The sequence below is a fragment of the Salmo salar genome, chromosome ssa14 (genome assembly GCF_905237065.1).
Source record: "Salmo salar chromosome ssa14, Ssal_v3.1, whole genome shotgun sequence".
Taxonomy (NCBI): domain Eukaryota; kingdom Metazoa; phylum Chordata; class Actinopteri; order Salmoniformes; family Salmonidae; genus Salmo; species Salmo salar.
The window spans coordinates 6,931,591-6,951,192 of record NC_059455.1 but is presented as its reverse complement, the minus strand read 5'-3'; the positions used below and the strand labels follow the sequence as shown (position 1 = coordinate 6,951,192).

At 41.1% G+C, this 19,602-nt stretch overlaps 1 protein-coding gene across 34 annotated transcripts in view; it reads left to right on the top strand.

Moving 5' to 3' along the window:
* Nucleotides 1–347: 347 nt before the first annotated feature.
* LOC106568684 (disks large homolog 1) overlaps nucleotides 348–19,602 on the top strand; it is a 347,451-nt gene continuing 328,196 nt past the window's right edge. For 14 of the 34 annotated variants that reach the window (XM_014139226.2, XM_014139225.2, XM_014139219.2 and 11 more), the window contains exons 1-2: nucleotides 348–1,063; nucleotides 1,745–1,876. In XM_014139226.2, the coding sequence (XP_013994701.2) occupies nucleotides 913–1,063; nucleotides 1,745–1,876 (283 nt within the window). In that variant the 5' untranslated portion in view covers nucleotides 348–912. The remainder of the gene's footprint in view (nucleotides 1,064–1,744; nucleotides 1,877–19,602) is intronic. The other 20 variants (XM_045693828.1, XM_045693825.1, XM_045693826.1 and 17 more) reach the window with 3 other exon arrangements.

Sequence of the window (19,602 nt, the reverse complement as noted above, 5' to 3'; positions counted from 1 at the left end):
TATTCTCCACATTTCCACAAACTTCAAAGTATTTCCTTTCAAATGGTACCAAGAATATGCATATCCTTGCTTCAGGGCATGAGCTACAGGCAGTCAGATTTGGGCATGTGATTTAGGCGAAAATTGAAAAAAAGGGGTCTATCCCTAAAATGTTGATTGCTTCTACTTGCCATTATCATTCAACTGATAATACGAACAAAAATGTTGCTAACATATGATGGGGGTCCCTGGGCAAGAAAAGTTTGAAAACCCCTGGCTCAAGAAAATATCAAGTCTCACCTTTCAACTCCTTCCTTGAGTTACATGAGCAGTTAACTGCAGGGTTTGAAATCACGTGATATACGCTACTTCCAACCCCGAGACGCCATTTTGGAAGAAAGTTTGGAATTTTCTGTCACAGGAAGAAAAGGAGGGATACCAGAAGAAGTTTGAGTCGAAGGAATACAAATGTATTTGCCGAGAAAATGTACGAAGGATAAGTTTGCGAAACAGAGTGAATAAGTCGTGGAGGCACGGCCTGAGTTTACATGTGCCACTGAACTGGATTTAGAGTTTGAGTTATTTCAAAGCCCGCACTGCTTGCAAGCTACGTTGGACACCAATGCATGCACGGATTGACTGGTTTTAGCCGATTGGGACACGCGTTTCTCTACTTTGTATGGATTTTAACGGGCATTCGGACCTAGTTAGAAAAATACCAACCATTGCATATGTGGTGTCGTCACCTCTTTGCCGCTGTCAGGTTCAAAGATGTGCAGCTGTCAGCTAGCTGGTTGCGTTTTTAGTTTGTAACCGAACGCCGACTCTGTAATGTTACTGTCGTTTCTCATTTTGTATCACAGTCACATCTTTTCCTTGACAGTTCGTGGGCAAAATTAAAGCTGAACTTGTGGTTTCAGTGTAGAGATTTTCATGCCCCTTGGATACCAGGAGAGTGAAAGTGTTATATTATATTGCGTGTTCCCTGAAAACATTTATCTGCGCGCGACTGGTGAAAGAGCTAGCTGGCTAGCAAGCTACATATTGTCTCGAGACTGCCTAATCATGCCAGTACGAAAGAAAGGTAAGCGGCTTTAATCTAATTGTAGCTAGCTAGGCTTGCTAGCAAACTGTCAGTTATGCATACTTACCAATATAAACTAGCTGTTATTAGGTAGGTAGTAACTGGAAATAACCATTATGAAATAGTTTCTTGCTAAATATATTGACAGGACCTAACTAACTTCCTAGTATCCCTCAGAAGTTCTGACGGGAAAGAAGCCACAAAAAGAACCAAGTTGCTTGTAGGGCACTTAGCTCGCAAAATACTGTAACTTAGTTCACTAGCCAGCTGACATTAGATATGTACTGTAGTTATACCGTTTCCCAAGCTTGCCTTACTTTTCCATAAGGTAGCATAATGATTGACTCTGTTACATTGCTCAACTAGCTACGTGTTCGTGTAACGTCTCTTCTAATTGAAACAATTGTAGCCAGGATCACAATCAAATGTAGTTGCGTAAAACGATATTGGCTCCAAAATGTAACTATTAAACTTCTCAAGTCCATGCAGCCAATTCATAGTTGTAACCCTTCAATTGTAACACTTTACAGCATATTCTGGAGCGATATGGTTACAATTTGAAAGGCCGACTTACTGACACTTCACTTCTTGAGTCAAGATGTGGTTATTCTTTTGAATGGTAAATTGCTAGCGTTTTGGCCAGGGGATTTACGTTTTATCTAACACATTCTGATTGTCCAGATGCACAGCGAGCCCTGTCACTCTTGGAGGAATATCGCACTAAACTTAACCACGCTGAGGACTGGCAACTGAGACTCTCCATCCAGAGGGTCATCGACATCTTCCAGAGTAACCTTTTCCAGGCACTCATAGGTAAGTGTACAGATGTAATTCTCACCCTTATTCATCTTGCTTTTGAGATATTGGGTAATCTATTGTTAACCTTGTTTCCATGCCAGCAGGAGCGGCATTTTTGGGGGGTATTGCAGTTTGTTCTGGCAATTCTCACAAAGAAACTTCATTGGGAGAAAGGATTTTTTGAAATGCAATTCTGCTCTTAATTTTGACAGTTCGTTGCAAAAGTGATGTTTCGTCTTTTAGTAGTAAATCTATCTCTTTTTGCCTGTAGCGATTAAACTCTACCATTGTGATGTAGAGGCACCGTGCCGCTACGTCATCTCAAGGGAGGGGTTTGGTATGAAATAACACCCTTCTAAATGTGCTGGGTGGTACCACCTCAAGGTTTACTTTAAAAGCAGGTGACTGCGTGCCTTATTTGACAATGGTCTTGGTAAGTGGAGGGTGCCAATATATTTTGCACGATGCTTCCTTGACAAGACTACTGACGTTACACAAAATTCAAAGTAACATGCTGACCTCACCGCTTGAGTTACTTAATAAATGTACACAGACTACTGTTCAAAAGTTTGGGGTCACTTAGAAATGTCCTTGTTTTTGAAAGAAAAGCAAGATCTTTTTGTCCATTAAGCCCCACCCATCCGTTGTAAGGTTGCTTTGAGCGTTCTAACTTGTTAGCTACTTCCAGACATCTATGTGAGCAAGAACAGCACATTGAACATTACTCGCCCTTGCAGAGCTGGTTAGGCTGTGTTCATGTTATCCAGAGCGTTAGTGACTGCAACTGTGCTGTCAGATTGTCCGTTCATAAATTCAGAGCATGCATTTAACACTCTGGCCGAGGAGTTAGGGTCGATCTGAACGTTCTGACCTCACAATGCCAGTCAAGCACCCAAGCGAACTGGCTAACATTGGCAAGCTTGCTAGCTACTTCCAGACACCATAATTAGAGAACACCCCACTCTGACCATTTTACTCACCTTAGCAGAACTGGTTAGGTTGGTTTCATGTTATCCAGTGCGTTGGTGACTAACTGTGCTGCTGGCAACAATTTAATTACACTTTTTTGCCAACGTTTACTGACACAGGCCATATTCAACGGGTGTTCGTAAATTCATCAGTTATTCTGTGCTCTGGCACACTCAGACAAGTCTTTTGTTAAGACGTAGCTAGCTAGCTAAACAATGAACCATTATCCCAACTAGAGATCGACCGATTATGATTTTTCAACACCGATACCGATTATTGGAGGACCAAAAAAAGCCGATACTGATTAATCGTACGGTTTAATTTTTTTGTTTTAATTTATTTATTTATTTGTAATAATGACAATTACAACAATACTGAATGAACACTTATTTTAACTTAATATAATACATCAATAAAATCAATTTAGCCTCAAATAAATAATGAAACATGTTCAATTTGGTTTAAATAATGCAAAAACAAAGTGTTGGAGAAGAAAGTAAAAGTGCATTATGTGCCATGTAAGAAAGCTAACGTTTAAGTTCCTTGCTCAGAACATGAGAACATATGAAAGCTGGTGGTTCCTTTTAACATGAGTCTTCAATATTCCCAGGTAAGAAGTTTTAGGTTGTAGTTATTATAGGAATTATAGGACTATTTCTCTCTATACGATTTTGTATTTCATATACCTTTGGCTATTGGATGTTCTTATAGGCACTTTAGTATTGCCAGTGTAACAGTATAGCTTCCGTCCCTCTCCTCGCTCCTACCTGGGCTCAAACCAGGAACACATCGACAACAGCCACCCTCGAAGCAGCGTTACCCATGCAGAGCAAGGGGAACAACAACAACTACTCCAAGTCTCAGAGCGAGTGACGTTTGAAACGCTATTAGCGCGCACTCGGCTAACTAGCTAGCCATTTCATATCGGTTACACCAGCCTAATCTTGGGAGTTGATAGGCTTGAAGTCCTAAACAGCGCAATGCATTGCGACGAGCTGCTGGCAAAACGCACGAAAGTGCTGTTTGAATGAATGCTTACGAGCCTGCTGGTGCCGACCATCGCTCAGTCAGACTGCTCTATCAAATCATAGACTTAATTATAACATAATAACACACAGGAACACGAGCCTTAGGTCATTAATATGGTCGAATCCGGAAACTATCACGTTTATTCTTTCAGTGAAATACGGAACCGTTTCCTATTTTATCTAACGGGTGGCATCCATAAGTCTAAATATTCCTGTTACATTGCACAACCTTCAATGTTATGTCATAATTACGTACAATTCTGGTAAATTAGTTCGCAACGAGCCAGGCGGCCCAAACTGTTGCATATATCCTGACTCTGCGTGCAATGAACGGAAGAGAAGAGACACAATTTCACCTTGTTAATATTGCCTGCTAAGCTGGATTTCTTTTAGCTAAAAATGCAGATTTAAAAATGTATACTTCTGTGTATTGATTTTAAGAAAGGCATTGATGTTTATGGTTGGGTACAGTCGTGCAACTATTGTTTTTTTTCGCAAATGTGCTTTTGTTAAATCATCACCCGTTTGGCGAAGTTGGCAGTCTTTGTTAGGAAGAAATAGTATTCACACAGTTCGCAATGAGCCAGGCGGCCCAAACTGCTGCATATACCCTGACTCTGTTGCAGAGGTGACACATTTTCCATAGTTAAAAGAAATTCATGTTAGCATGCAATATTAACTAAATATGCAGGTTTAAAAATATATACTTGTGTATTGATTTTAAGAAAGATATTGATGTTTATGGTTAGGTACAAGTTGGAGCAACTACAGTCCTTTTTTTGCGAATGCGCACCGCATCGATTATATGCAACGCAGGACAGGCTAGATAAACTAGTCATATCATCAACCATGTGTAGTTAACTAGTGACTATAATTGTTTTTTATAAGATAAGTTTAACCTCTATGGGCTAGGTGGGACGCTAGCGTGCCACTCGTGGTGCACTCCATCAACAGCAGGTGCATTTCAAGAGCGGCAAATTTGAATCCAAATAAATGTCAAAATTCAAATTTTTCAAACATACAACTATTTTACACCCTTTGAAAGATAAACATCTCCTTAATCTAACCACGTTTTACGATTTCAAAAAGGTTTTACGGCGAAAGCATAAATTTAGAGTATGTTAGGACAGTACATTTACAAGAGTTGTGTGTAATGTTTTGTCAAGTCAAAGACAGGGTCACCAAAACCATAAAACCAGCTAAAATGATGCACTAACCTTTTACAATCTCCATCAGATGACACTCCTAGGACATTATGTTAGACAATGCATGCATTTTTAGTTCTCAAGTTCATATTTATATCCAAAAACAGCGTTTTACTATGGCATTGATGTTGAGGAAATCGTTTCCCTCCAATAACCGGCAGTCAAGTCAGCGTCACAAATTAAATAATTAAAATTAGAAAACATTGGTAAAATATTATATTGTCATTTAAAGAATTATAGATTTACATCTCTTGAACGCAATCAACTTGCCAGATTTAAAAATAACCTTACTGGGAAATCACACTTTGCAATGATCTGAGCACTGCGCCCAGAAAAATACGCGTTGCGATACAGACTAGACGTCATGTTGGGGAGATCTAAAATCGAAAATACTATGTAAATAATCCATTACCTTTGATTCTCTTCATCAGATGTCACTTCCAGGTATCACAGGTCCATAACGAATGTAGTTTTGTTCAAAAAAGCTCATCATTTATGTCCAAAAATCTCCGTCTTGTTAGCACATGATCTAAGCCAGCCGGACTTCTCGTCATGAATGAGGGGAAAAAATATATTTACGTTCGTTCAAACATGTCAAACGTTGTATAGCATAAATCATTAGGGCCTTTTTTAACCAGAACATGAATAATATTCAAGGTGGACGAATGCATACTCTTTTATAACGTATTGGAACGAGGGGACCCAACATGAACTCGCGCGCCAGGTGTCTAATGGGACATCATCGTTCCATGGCTCTTGTTCGGTCAGATCTCCCTCCAGAAGACTCAAAACACTTTGTAAAGGCTGGTGACATCTAGTGGAAGCAATAGGAAGTGCCAAAATATTCCTCAGCCCCTGTGTTTTTCAATGGGATAGGTTTAAAGGTAATACAACACATCAGGTATCCATTTCCTGTCAGAAAATGTCTCAGGGTTTTGCCTGCCAAATGAGTTCTGTTATACTCACAGACACCATTCAAACAGTTTTAGAAACTTTAGAGTGTTTTCTATCCATATATAATAAGTATATGCATATTCTAGTTACTGGGTAGGATTAGTAACCAGATTAAATCGGGTACATTTTTTTTATCCAGACGTGCAAATGCTGCCCCCTAGCCCTAACAGGTTAATGCTAGCTAGCAACTTACCTTGGCTTCTTACTGCATTCGCGTAACAGGCAGGCTCCTCGTGGAGTGCAATGTAAAGCAGGTGGTTAGAGCGTTGGACTTGTTAACCGTAAGGTTACAAGATTGAATCCCCAAGCTGACCCCTGAACAACGCAGTTAACCCACCGTTCCTAGGCCGTCATTGAAATAAGAATGTGTTCTCAACTGACTTGCCTAGTTAAAAAAAATTGAAAACGGACAGTGTGGTTAGATTAACGTGAGTCTTGTCTTTAAAATGGTGTAAAATAGTCATATGTTTGAGAAATTGAAGTAATAGCATTTCTAAGGTATTTGAATAACGCGCCACAGGATTCCACTGGCTGTTACGTAGGTGGGACAATTTCGTCCCACTGGCCCTAGAGAAGTTAACCACACTGTCCGATTTCAAAAGGCTTTACAACGAAAGCAAAACATTAGATTATGTCAGCAGAGTACCCAGCCAGAAATAATCAGACACCCATTTTTCAATCTCGCATATAATGTCACAAAAACCCATAAGATAGGTAAATGCAGCACTAACCTTTGATCTTCATCAGATGACAACCCTAGGACATTATGTTATACAATACATGCATGTTTTGTTCAATCAAGTTCATATTTATATCAAAAACCAGCTTTTTACATTAGCATGTGACGTTCAGAACTAGCATACCCCCCGCAAACTTCCGGTGAATTTACTAAATTACTCACGATAAACGTTCACAAAGCATAACAATTATTTTAAGAATTATAGATACAGAACTCCTCTATGCACTCGATATGTCCGATTTTAAAATAGCTTTTCGGTGAAAGCACATTTTGCAATATTCTCAGTAGATAGCCCGGCATCACAGGGCTAGCTATTTAGACACCCAGCAAGTTTAGCCTTCACCAAACTCCGATTTACTATTAGAAAAGTTTGATTACCTTTGGTGTTCTTCATCAGAATGCACTCCCAGGACTTCTACTTCAATAACAATTGTTGGTTTGGTTCAAAATAATCCATTGTTATATCCAAACAGCGGCGTTTTGTTCGTGCGTTCAAGACACTATCCGAATGGTAAAGAAGGGTGACGAGCACGGCGCATTTCGTGACAAAAAATATCTAAATATTCCATTACCGTACTTCGAAGCATGTCAACCGCTGTTTAAAATAAATTTGTATGCCATTTTTCTCGTTAAAAAAGCGATAATATTCCGACCGGGAATCTGCGTTTAGGTAAAAAGACGAAAGAAAATAAAGCATGGGGTCTACTCGTGCACGCGCCTAAGCCCATTGTCCTCTGATCGGCCACTTGCCAAAAGCGCAAATGTGTTTAAGCCTGGGGCTGCCTTGATATCATTCAGCTTTTTCCCGGGCTCTGAGAGCCTATGGGAGCCGTAGGAAGTGTCACGTTACAGCAAAGATCCTCGGTCTTCAATAAACAGAGACAAGAAGAACAAGATCTTGTCAGAGAGGGCACTTCCTGTTTGGAATCTTCTCAGGTTTTTGCCTGCCATATGAGTTCTGCTATACTCACAGACACCATTCAAACAGTTTTAGAAACTTTAGGGTGTTTTCTATCCAAAGCCAATAATTATATGCATATTCTAGTTACTGGGCAGGAGTAGTAACCAGATTAAATCGGGTACGTTTTTTATCCGGCCGTGTCAATACTGCCCTCTACCCCCAACAGGTTAAAGAAAATACACTGCGTGTCCAAAAGCATGTGGACGCCTGCTCATCTAATCTCTTTCAAAATGGGCGTTAATATGTAATTGGTACCCCCTTTGCTGCTTTAACAGCCTCCACTCTTCTGGGAATGCTTTCCACTAGATGTAGTACATTGCTGCGGGGTCTTGCTTTTATTTAGCGACAAGCATTATGGATGTTGGGTGATTAGGCCTGGCTCGCATCTGTCCTGGCTCGCATCTGTGTTTCAATTGAGGTCACAGCTCTGTGCAGCCCGGTCAAGTTCTTCCACACTGATCTTGACAAAGCATTAATGTATGGACCTCGCGTTGTGCACGGGGGCATTGTCATGCTGAAACAGGAAAAGGGCCTGTCACAAAGTTGGAAGCACAGAATCATCTAGAATGTCATCTTACATCTAGACGTTCCGCTAGCGGAACACCTGCTCCAATATCCAATGATAGGCGTGGCGCGAATTACAAATTCCTCAAAAATACAAAAACTTCAATTTTTCAAACATATGACTATTTCACAGCATTTTAAAGATAAGACTCTCCTTTATCTAACCACACTGTCCGATTTCAAAAAGGCTTTACAACGAAAGCAAAACATTAGATTATGTCAGCAGAGTACCAAGCCAGAAATAATCAGACACCCATTTTTCAAGCTAGCATATAATGTCACAAAAACCCAGAAGACAGCTAAATGCAGCACTAACCTTTGATGATCTTCATCAGATGACAACCCTAGGACATTGTTATACAATACATGCATGTTTTGTTCAATCAAGTTCATATTTATATCAAAAACCAGCTTTTTACATTAGCATGTGACGTTCAGAACTAGCATACCCCCCGCAAACTTCCGGCGAATTCACTAAGAATTTACTAAATTACTCACGATAAACGTTCACAAAAAGCAGAACAATTATTTAAAGAATTATAGATACAGAACTCCTCTATGCACCGATATGTCCGATTTTAAAATAGCTTTTTGGTGAAAGCACATTTTGCAATATTCTAAGTACATAGCCCAGGCATCACGGGCTAGCTATTTAGACACCCGGCAAGTTTAGCACTCACCAATATCAGGTTTACTATTATAAAAGTTTGATTACCTTTTGTTGTCTTCGTCAGAATGCACTCCCAGGACTGCTACTTCAATAACAAATGTTGGTTTGGTCCAAAATAATCCATCGTTATATCCGAATAGCGGCGTTTTGTTCGTGCATCCCAGACACTATCTGAAATGGTAAATCAGGGTCGTACGCATGGCGCAATTCGTGACAAAAAAAAACTAAATATTCCATTACCGAAGCATGTCAACCGCTGTTTAAAATCCATTTTTATGCCATTTTTCTCGTAAAAAAGCGATAATATTCCGACCGGGAATCTCCTTTTAGCTAAACAGAGGAAAGTAAACAAAGCTTTCGGTCGACGCGGGCACGAGCCTGAGTCTCACAGTACTGTAACCAGCCACTACCCAAACGCGCTACTTTTTTTCAGCCAGAGCCTGCAAAGCCACGATTCAGCTTTTTACCGCCTTCTGAGACCCTATGGCAGCCGTAGGAAGTGTCACGGGACAGCTAAGATCCTCACTCTTCAATAAACAGAGACAAGAAGAACGACACCTTGTCAGACAGGCCACTTCCTGCCTGAAACCTTGTCAGGTTTTTGCCTGCCAAATGAGTTCTGTTATACTCACAGACACCATTCAAACAGTTTTAGAAACTTTAGGGTGTTTTCTATCCATATGTAATAAGTATATGCATATTCTAGTTACTGGGTAGGAGTGGTAACCAGATTAAATCGGGTACGTTTTTTTATCCAGCCGTGAAAATACTGCCCCCTAGCCATAACAGGTTAAGATTTCTTTTCACTGGAACTAAGGGGCCTGAACCATGAAAAACAGCCCCAGACCAACAGTCCTCCTCCACCAAACTTTACAGTTGGCCCTAAGCATTTGGGCAGGTAGAGTTCTCCTTGCATCTGCCAAACCCATATTTGTCCTTTGGACTGCCAGATGGTGAAGCGGGATTCATCACTCCAGAGAACACGTTTCCACTTTTCTAGGCCAATGGCAGCGAGCTTTGCACCACTCCAACCGGCGCTTGGCATTGCGCATGGTCATCTTGAGCTTGGCTGCTCGGCCATGGAAACCCTTTCATGATGACCAACAGTTATTATTGTGCTGACTTTGCTTCCAGAGGCAGTTTGGAACTCTGTAGTGAGTGTCGCAACCGAGGACAGAACTACGTTTTCATTTTTTTACGTGCTTCAGCATTTGGCGGTCCCATTCTGTGAGCTTGTGTGGCCTACCACTTCGCAGCTGTGTCGTTGTTGCTCCTAGACGTTCCACTTCACAATAACAACACAGTTGACCATGGCAGCTCTAGCAGGGCAGAAATGTGAAGAACTCATTTGTTGGAAAGCTGGCATCCTATGACTGTGCTTTAAACCTGTGAAATTCTCTGCAAGAGGGGTGTGAACAGTGCTTGTGCCCATAGAAATAGACCTGGTGCACGTGGGGGGGGCATCCCCAGTGCTGGAAAGGGGGCCTGAGTGAAAGTTTGGGAACCCCTGTTCTAAGGTACTGTCTTAGCTATTGCCCAATATAGGCCATGTAACTTGAATTACAGCCTAGTTTGTACTGGATACAATAGAACATGGCTGCCCAAAGATGACATATCCTGATTTGTAACCCCCCCATGGTACCCTTCAGGAATAGACATGTTAATGACCACTTTCTTTATCTACATGCCATCTCAATGCCTCTGATGCTCTGATGGGTTGGGCAAGAAAGCAGACCGAGCTTGCCAGACAGGACATGCTAAAACACAATACATGAACCTATCTGACTTGCGTGCACTTTTAGCAAATGTATTATTAAAAACAGATATCTTATTTACATAAATATTCAGACTCTTTTGAAATTGAGCTTGGGTGCATCGTGTTTCCATTTGTCATCCTTGATGTTTCTACAACTTGATTGGAGTCCACTTGTGGGAAATTCAATTGATTGGACATGATTTGTAAAGGCACACACCTGTCTATATAAGGTCCCACAGTTGACAGTGCATGTCAGGTCAAAGGAATTGTCTGTAGAGCTCAGAGGACAGGATTGTGTTGAAGCACAGATCGGGGGAAGGGTACCAAAATGTCTGCAGAATTGAAGGTCCCCACGAACACAGTGGCCTCCATAATTCTTACATGGAAGTAGCTTGGAACCACCAAGTCTCTTCCTAGAGCTGGCCGCTCGGCCAAACTGCAATCGGGGGAGAAGGGCCTTGGTCAGGGAGGTGACCAAGAACTTGATGGTCACTCTGACAGAGTTACTCTGTGGAGATGGGAGAACCTTCCTGAAGGACAACCATCTGTGTAGCACTCCACCAATCAGTGGCCAGACGGAAAACACTCAGTGAAAGGCACATGACAGCCCACTTGGAGTTTGCTGCAAGGCCATGAGAAATGAGATTCTCTGGTTTGATGAAACCGAGATTGGCCTGAATGCCAAGCATCACGTCTGGAGGAAACCTGGCACCATCACTACGGGGAAGTGTGGTGGCAGCATCATGCTGTGTGGATGTTTTTCAGTGGCAGGGAGACTAGTCAGGATTGTGGGAAAGATGAACAGAGCAAAGTACAGAGATCCTTGACGAAAACCTGCTCCAGAGTGCTCAGGACCTCCGACTGGGGCGAAGGTTCATCTTCCAACAGGACAATGACCCGAAGCACACAGCCAAGACATCGCAGGAGTGGCTTCGGGGCAATTCTCTAAATGTCCTTGAGTGGCCAGGCCATAGCCTGGACTTGAACGTGATCGAACATCTCTGAAGAGACCTGAAAATAGCTGTGCAGCGATGCTCCCCATCCAACTGACAGAGCCTGAGAGGATCTGCAGAGAAGGGGAGAAAGTCTCAAAGTATGTGTGCCACACTTATAGCGTAATACCTAAGACTCAAGGCTTTACTGCCAAAAGGTGATTCAACAATGTACTGCGTGAAGGGTCTGAGTACTTATGTAAATTATGTTTTTTTGTATTTTATTTAATTTTAAATGTCAACTTTTTGCTTGGTCATTATGGGCTTGTGTGTAGATTGAGTAAAAAAAAACAATTGAATCCATTTTAGAATAAGGCTGTATTGTAACAGTGGAAGAATTCAAGGGGTCTGAATACTCCAAATGCACTGTGTACACACGCACACCTATTCCTTTTCATTCCAGCATTTGCTTTTCTCATACGCATGCATGCACACTGACACTCCACCATTTCTGAATGTTGCTTATGAAAAATAGATTGGTGCCACAGTTTGCAATCTGCCCCCCCCCCCCCTCCTATCCAAGATATGTATGCAGAGGGCCAGACAAAATGTAATCCGTCTGTTGACATGGTGATTACCCCAAATCCTAATCCCCCTGCTGCTGATTTACCGCATTTTCACTGGATGACAGAGGGTAGACCAAGAACAGAAAGAGTGGATTGCAGAGAGGAGAAAGAGGGTCAAGAATAGACAAAAGCGGAGAAATAGTCAACTAAGACTGCAGCCTCGGTGCCCAGTGTTTTCCATTAATTTGAACTAAAGGTCTCCTTTTAGGCTTGTACCCTATTTAACATCCACTGATTTAGACAGGCCTACTTTGTCTCAAATACGACCTCCATAATGTGTGATGGTAATAAGCATTTAACAATCAGTACAATTTGGTTTGGCAGTTGACATTGTTCTGCACATGGCCTGCTGTGAATCATGCCCCACAACCATTTATAAAGGCCTTACTGTTTGCATTCATCATGAAGTTATACATGGTAATGTACAGCGTAACTAGGTTAGTTGAGCTGAGAACCACTTGCACAACGAGTGACTTTAATAGGCTGTAATCTGTCTCCTAGGACTCTTAAGGGCTCAACTTCATAACATCAAGAGTCCTAATGGGTGCAGTCTATTTTTTTTGATAATGTAACAGTAACTTTCTGTAGCGTACAGCCTTCAAAAGTAGATATGATAAGGCTGTTCTTACCTCTTTTGATATGGATGGCAGTAACTGCGTGTTTATTAAAAGCTCCTGCCTAAGATAAAATCTAACTCAGGAGAACAGGCTTGTACTGTGAAACGACTATCTTCCACAATGGTCCCATTTTTATTGGCTATCAATACAGTACTTTGTTTAAGGTTGGTCTTTAACCATAGTCTTGTCCCCAGAGGGTTGAACAGCAAACAAGACAGGAACCTGGGAAACCAGCAGCACGAGACCAGCACATGAGCATTTGTTTTCACTGGCTTGATACCTGTAGTGCAGTGACTGGTGGATGAAGGGGCCTTGTTTGACAGCAAAAAAAGTAGTTTGATCAACTCATGTCGGTGAAGTAGCTTGATCACAAAGTAGCCTGTAATTTAGACCTATTGTAACTTAGGTGAATATTTGACTTAACCTCTCTGGGCTAGTGGGACGTCAGTGTCCCACTCTATTCAACAGCCAGTGGAAGAGCGTGGCGTGAAATACAAAACCTCAAATGCAATAATTTCAATTTTTCAAACATATGACTATTTTACACCATTTGAAAGACAAGACTCTCGTTAATCTCATCACATTGTCCGATTTCAAAAAGGCTTTACAGCGAAAGCAAAACATTAGATTATGTTAGGCGAGTACATAGCCAAAAATAATCACACAGCCATTTTCCAAACAAGCATATGTCACAAACTCAAAACACAGCTAAATGCAGCACTAACCTTTGATGATCTTCATCAGATGACAACCCTAGGACATTATGTTATACAATACATGCATGTTTTGTTCAATCAAGTTCATATTTATATCAAAAACCAGCTTTTTACATTAGCATGTGACGTTCAGAACTAGCATACCCCCCGCAAACTTCCGGGGAATTCGCTAACATTTTACTAAATTACTCACGATAAACGTTCACAAAAAGCATAATTATTTTAAGAATTATAGATACAGACCTCCTCTAAGCACTCGATATGTCCGATTTTAAAATAGCTTTTTGGTGAAAGCACATTTTGCAATATTCTAAGTACATAGCCCAGGCATCACGGGCTCGCTATTTAGACACCCGGCAAGTTTAGCACTCACCATAATCATATTTACTATTATAAAAGTTTGATTACCTTTTGTTGTCTTCGTCAGAATGCACACCCAGGACTGCTACTTCAATAACAAATGTTGGTTTGGTCCAAAATAATCCATCATTATATCCGAATAGCGGCGTTTTGTTCGTGCGTTCCAGACACTATCCGAAATAGTAAAGAAGTGTCGCGCGCATGGCGCAATTCGTGACAATAAAATTCTAAATATTCCATTACCGTACTTCGAAGCATGTCAACCGCTGTTTAAAATCAATTTTTACGACATTTTTCTCGTAGAAAAGCGATAATATTCCGACAGGGAATCTCCTTTTCGGCAAACAGAGGAAAAAATCCCAAAGGCGGGGGCGGTCGGGGTCATGCGCATAAGCTAGTGTCTCTTGATCGGCCACTTGAGAAAGGCGATAATGTGTTTCAGCCTGGGGCTGGAATGACGACATTCTGTTTTTTCCCGGGCTCTGAGCGCCTATGGACGACGTGGGAAGTGTCACGTTAGAGCAGAGATCCTTAGTAAATGATAGAGATGGAAAAGAAGTTCAAGAAATGGTCAGACAGGCCACTTCCTGTAAAGGAATCTCTCAGGTTTTGACCTGCCATTTGAGTTCTGTTATACTCACAGACACCATTCAAACAGTTTTAGAAAATGTAGGATGTTTTCTATCCATAAGTAATAAGTATATGCATATTCTAGTTACTGGGTAGGAGTGGTAACCAGATTAAATCGGGTATGTTTTTTATCCAGCCGTGTCAATACTGCCCCCTAGCCCTAACAGGTTAAACAGCACTGCCCGCTACTGAGGTCACCATAATATTCACTGTTTATGCAAGTTTTTTGGGACATAACTAGTTAGCATGGTATTGATGAATGTTAAGACATTTAGGATCTACACTTCATGACCAAAAGTATGTGGACACCTGCTCGTTGAACATCTTATTCCAAAATCATGGGCATTAATATGACGTTGGTCCCCTCTTTGCTGCTATGACAGCCTCCACACTTCAGGGAAGGCTTTCCACTAGATGTTGGAACATTTCTGCAGTGACTTGCTTCCATTCAGCAACGAGCATTAGAGGTTTCGGGATGTTTCATGGTCTGACAAACACCGTTCTAGCTCTGCCACTTTTCACCGCAGATGCGGAAGTGGCACATCGCCGGATGCTGTGGACTGAGACGTAGCCAATGCATATCTCTAGCTTAGACTTGGATTTTTATAGGTATTTTTGTTATGGTAATTTGATTACTGTTGGTGTGAACATCTACTCTTGGGGATATTTGGCTCTAAGTGTGACAATCATCAATTGTCAAATAATAGAACCATTTAGTATAGGCATTAGCTCTGGAAAACCCTTTACCAAAACAAAAGCCCATGTTCGTTGTTGACAAAGATTAATGTCCTGTTTCATTGAATTGGCAATCTGTGACCTAGACTGCACCCCTTGGAACTGGTCAGTGGTATATTTATGGTCTGTCTGATGCAGTTTGGAAGTCATAACCCTGTCTGATACGGCACAGATTTAGCCTACTCTGGAGACCAGATTATGAAATTGAATTATTGGAGCTACTCCATTTGGTCTGTATACTACCCATCGTTCACATTCAGCTGTAACCATATCCCCTAGAAAGAACAAGAGGTCAGCCCTTTACCAATATATAAAAAAAGGCTTGGAGATTTGATTAGATTTGAAGGCCCAGTGGAGTTTTGTCATCCTAGTTATGAATATAATTTTGAATTGAGATTGAAGTGGTGATCTGAGTACATCTGTGCCTGTGGTCGGTTGTTTTTTCAAAGTCAAAGAAAGCACAGTTATTTGGGATTTTGCCGTTCTCTTTAAGCCCCCTTCAAATTGTGCACCTGAGAATGTTTATGAGAAGTGTGACCATTGGTGGACGTATGTGGAACACTATTCAGTTGGGGCCTAGTGGTTAGAGCGTTGGGCCAGTAACCAAAAGGTTGCTGGATCGAATCCCCGAGCTGAGAAGGTAAAAATCTGTCGTTCTGCACCTGAACAAGGCAGTTAACCCACTGTTCCCCAGTAGGTCGTCATTGTAGATAAGTGTAGTTAAATGGGTGGGGGTTGTGCTGTTTACCGATTTTCATAGTCATTCCGTCCTTCTCTCATCCTGGCATTTACGGTGCCAACAAACGCAAAAAAGACCACTTGGGCATCTGTTAGCATTCTGGTAACAAAATTATTTCAAGTAATCACAAGTTGCCATGGAGGTTGCTAGCTAAATATGCAAAGGAGCACAAACAAACAAATTGCAAAGACGGGCAATCCAACTCGTAATGTCTCAATCCAACCAAATAATACGTTTTTGGTGAGTTTGGACATTTTACAAGCGAATATGAACGAGACTTTTTGCAATTCAAGAATGTTTTGACGCATGCTTGTCTTCTCTGAAGCAGCATGTGTACACGCTGTGTCTGAAGTCACTGCACTGATCGGAGAAGATGGGGGAGGAGCAGATGGGTTGAGAAATGAGGGGGAAAAAAACACAAGGAAATCAAGAGAGCAGTGGCAGCTGTACAAATACTCATCCAAAGGTCTTTGACTTCTCAAACACGGCAGAAAGCTTACACAATATGATACCCCGCACCTTTATTAATTCAGTAACTTACTTAGATAACGAGCAAGTTAAACTTAGTGGTCTTGTTAGCGTAGAATACATTTTTCACATTGGAAAAAGATGAACTCATAAATCTCTTATTGCTTTTAGTAAACACAGATCTAAAATGCTTATTGTAGTTTCTGCTCAGCATCAGACTAATTTTGTGCTTCAGTTGCAGTTCTCCACTTGGATGAGAATTCATGAACAGGCATTCTATCAGCAGACAGTGTTCTGTGTAGATTTTTTTTCTCCAGTACTTTTCTCAGTGTCTCTTTTCTCTAGTAAAATTGAAGTTGAACTATAAGCATGATATTAGGGAAGGTTGCTGGATACATTATTTCTATGACAAACATTAGAAATATGATGGCCATGCATGATTTTTGCAAAAAAATACCTTTTTCGTTGGAAAATAATTTGCTTGTGTGGCTGCCAGCCAAAAGCGTTGCACTTCCATCTGATGAAAATTTAGCTATTTTCTGATGGATGTTGTACTAATGTATTTTCTGGGAAAGCTATAGTTGCACTATCACACTATTGATGCAAAAAACAACTTTAAATATAAAACGCAACCCCTGTCAGTACACAGCTAGACTCACCTGTTCCCACTTTCTCCCATTGGTTTATTTACCAACAAACAGATGACTGGCTCAACTGTTCTGTGGAATGAAGGTAATCTTCATAATGTAAAATAATGTGACCAGTAAAATGAACGCAATAACATATTGCACAAGTTGACTGCAGGTATTTACTTAAAAAGTAGGTACAAATATTAACCCCCTAAAGGTCAGTGTCTGTGCCCCCTGTGGAAATCTAATTGGCTTAATAAAATGTCAGTTTCAGCTAGAGATCTGTTTTTTGCATAGTATGTGTCTCAATCTACCGCATGCGCCTACATCGTACTTCCGCATCTGCGGTGACAGCTGGAGCGGTGTTTGTCAGACCATGAGACATCCCGGAAATCGGTCTTTGCACATTCGTCTGTAGTGTCTGAATAGTTTGGCCTACAAACTATTATGATCCCTCTGGAAAGATGACAATGGTGTTCTCCGTTTTGCTCTTCTACCCCCACAAGCATCTTGGTACACCGATCTGCCAACTTCTGTCTGTTGGCAGAAGTTGCTGTTTGGGCTACACACTAATATGACCCATCTGTGGAAAGGTGACTCTCAAATATGTTGTTTTGCTTGGGGATGCCTCACAAGACTCATCTGAAAGTCCCTCGGTACCAGTTGAACAAAAATCTATGGAAGTATGTGAGAGACGGGCTCAATCAGTCTTATGTAGCAGCATTTGAAATTGTTTTTTTACGTTGGATAAAAGTAGACTCGGAGATAGAAAATTGTATATCATACACTACAGTTGAGGAACAATGGGAAAGTAATTCTGCTTTGAAAGTTGATAAACTTGTAAACTCACTTTTGAGAAAATGGCCTTTGAGTATTTTGAGAGTACTACTGGAGAGCCTTCCTTTGTCTACACCCATTCAGCATAGTTCACACTCTTAAGCTTTAACCCCCCCCCCACCCATCTCTTTAAGGGTTGATCTGAAAGTACCAACAGCAGTCAAGCACCCAAGCTAACTTGCTAGCTACTTCCAGACACAAATGAGAGAACAGCACACTGAACATTTACTTGCTCTAGCAATGCTGGTTAGGCTGTTATCCAGAGTGTTGGTGACGGCAGCTGTGCTGTCATTGTCCGCTCGTAAATTCAGAGCGTTTCGCTCTTGGCGCGTTCAGGGCACACACTGGACGCTCAGGGTTGATCCGCGTTTTCTGACCTCACAACGGCAGTCAAGCACCCAAGCTAATATTGGCTAGCTTGCTAGCTTCTTCCAGACACAAATGAGAGAGAGAGAATTTGATTTGTCACATGCGCTGAATACAACCTTAATGTGAAATGCCCTTAACCCTTAAAGATATAATTCTCCTTAATGCAACAGCTTCGTCAGATTTCAGAAAAGATTTACGGTGAAAGCACACCATGCAATAATCTGAGTACAGCGCTCAGCCACCAAAACGAGCCATACAGATACCCGCCATGTTGTGGAGTCAGTAAAAGTCAGAAATAGGGTTATAAATATTCACTCACCTTTGATCTTCATCGGAGTGCACTCCCAGGAATCCCAGTTCCACAAATGTTTGTTTTGTTTGATAAAGTTAATCTTTATGTCCAACTACCTCCTTTTTGTTTGCGCATTTAGTTCACTATTCCAAATGCACAAGTCATGGGCACTAAGTCCAGACAAAGTCAAAAAAGTTCCATTAGTTTGTAGAAACATGTCAAACGATGTATAGAATCAATCTTTAGGATGTTTTTTTTATCATAAATCTTCAATAATATTCCAACCGGACAATTCCTTTGTCTTTAGAAATGAAAGGGAATGGCGCTCGTGCTCACGGCCGTGCGAGTGACTAAACTAAAGGATTTCAGCCAGACCACTGGTTCAAACAGCTCTTATTCGCTCCCTTTTCACAATAGAAGCCTGAAACAATGTTCTAAAGACTGTCGACATCTAGTGGAAGCCTAAGGAAGTGCAATCTGACCAAATTTACACTGTATATTGGATAGGCAATCACTTCAAAAACTACAAACCTCAGATTTCCCACTTCAATTTTTCTCAGGTTTTTGCCTGCCATATGAGTTCTGTTATACTCAGACATCATTCAAACAGTTTTAGAAACTTCAGTGTTTTCTATCCAAATCTACTAATAATATGCATGTCTTAGCTTCTGGGCCTGAGTAGCAGACAGTTAACTCTGGGCACGCTTTTCATCCGAACGTAAAAATACTGCCCTCAGCCCAGAGTGGTTAACCAACAATGCAGTTTAGAAAAATACCACCCCCCCCCCAAAAAAAAAAATGAAGGACAAATAATTAAGCCGCAGCAGTAAAATAACAATAGCGAGGCTATATACAGGTGGGTACCGGTACAGAGTCAATGTGCGAGGGCCCTGGTTAATTGAGGTAATATATGTGTGTAGAGTTATTAAATTGACTTATGCATAG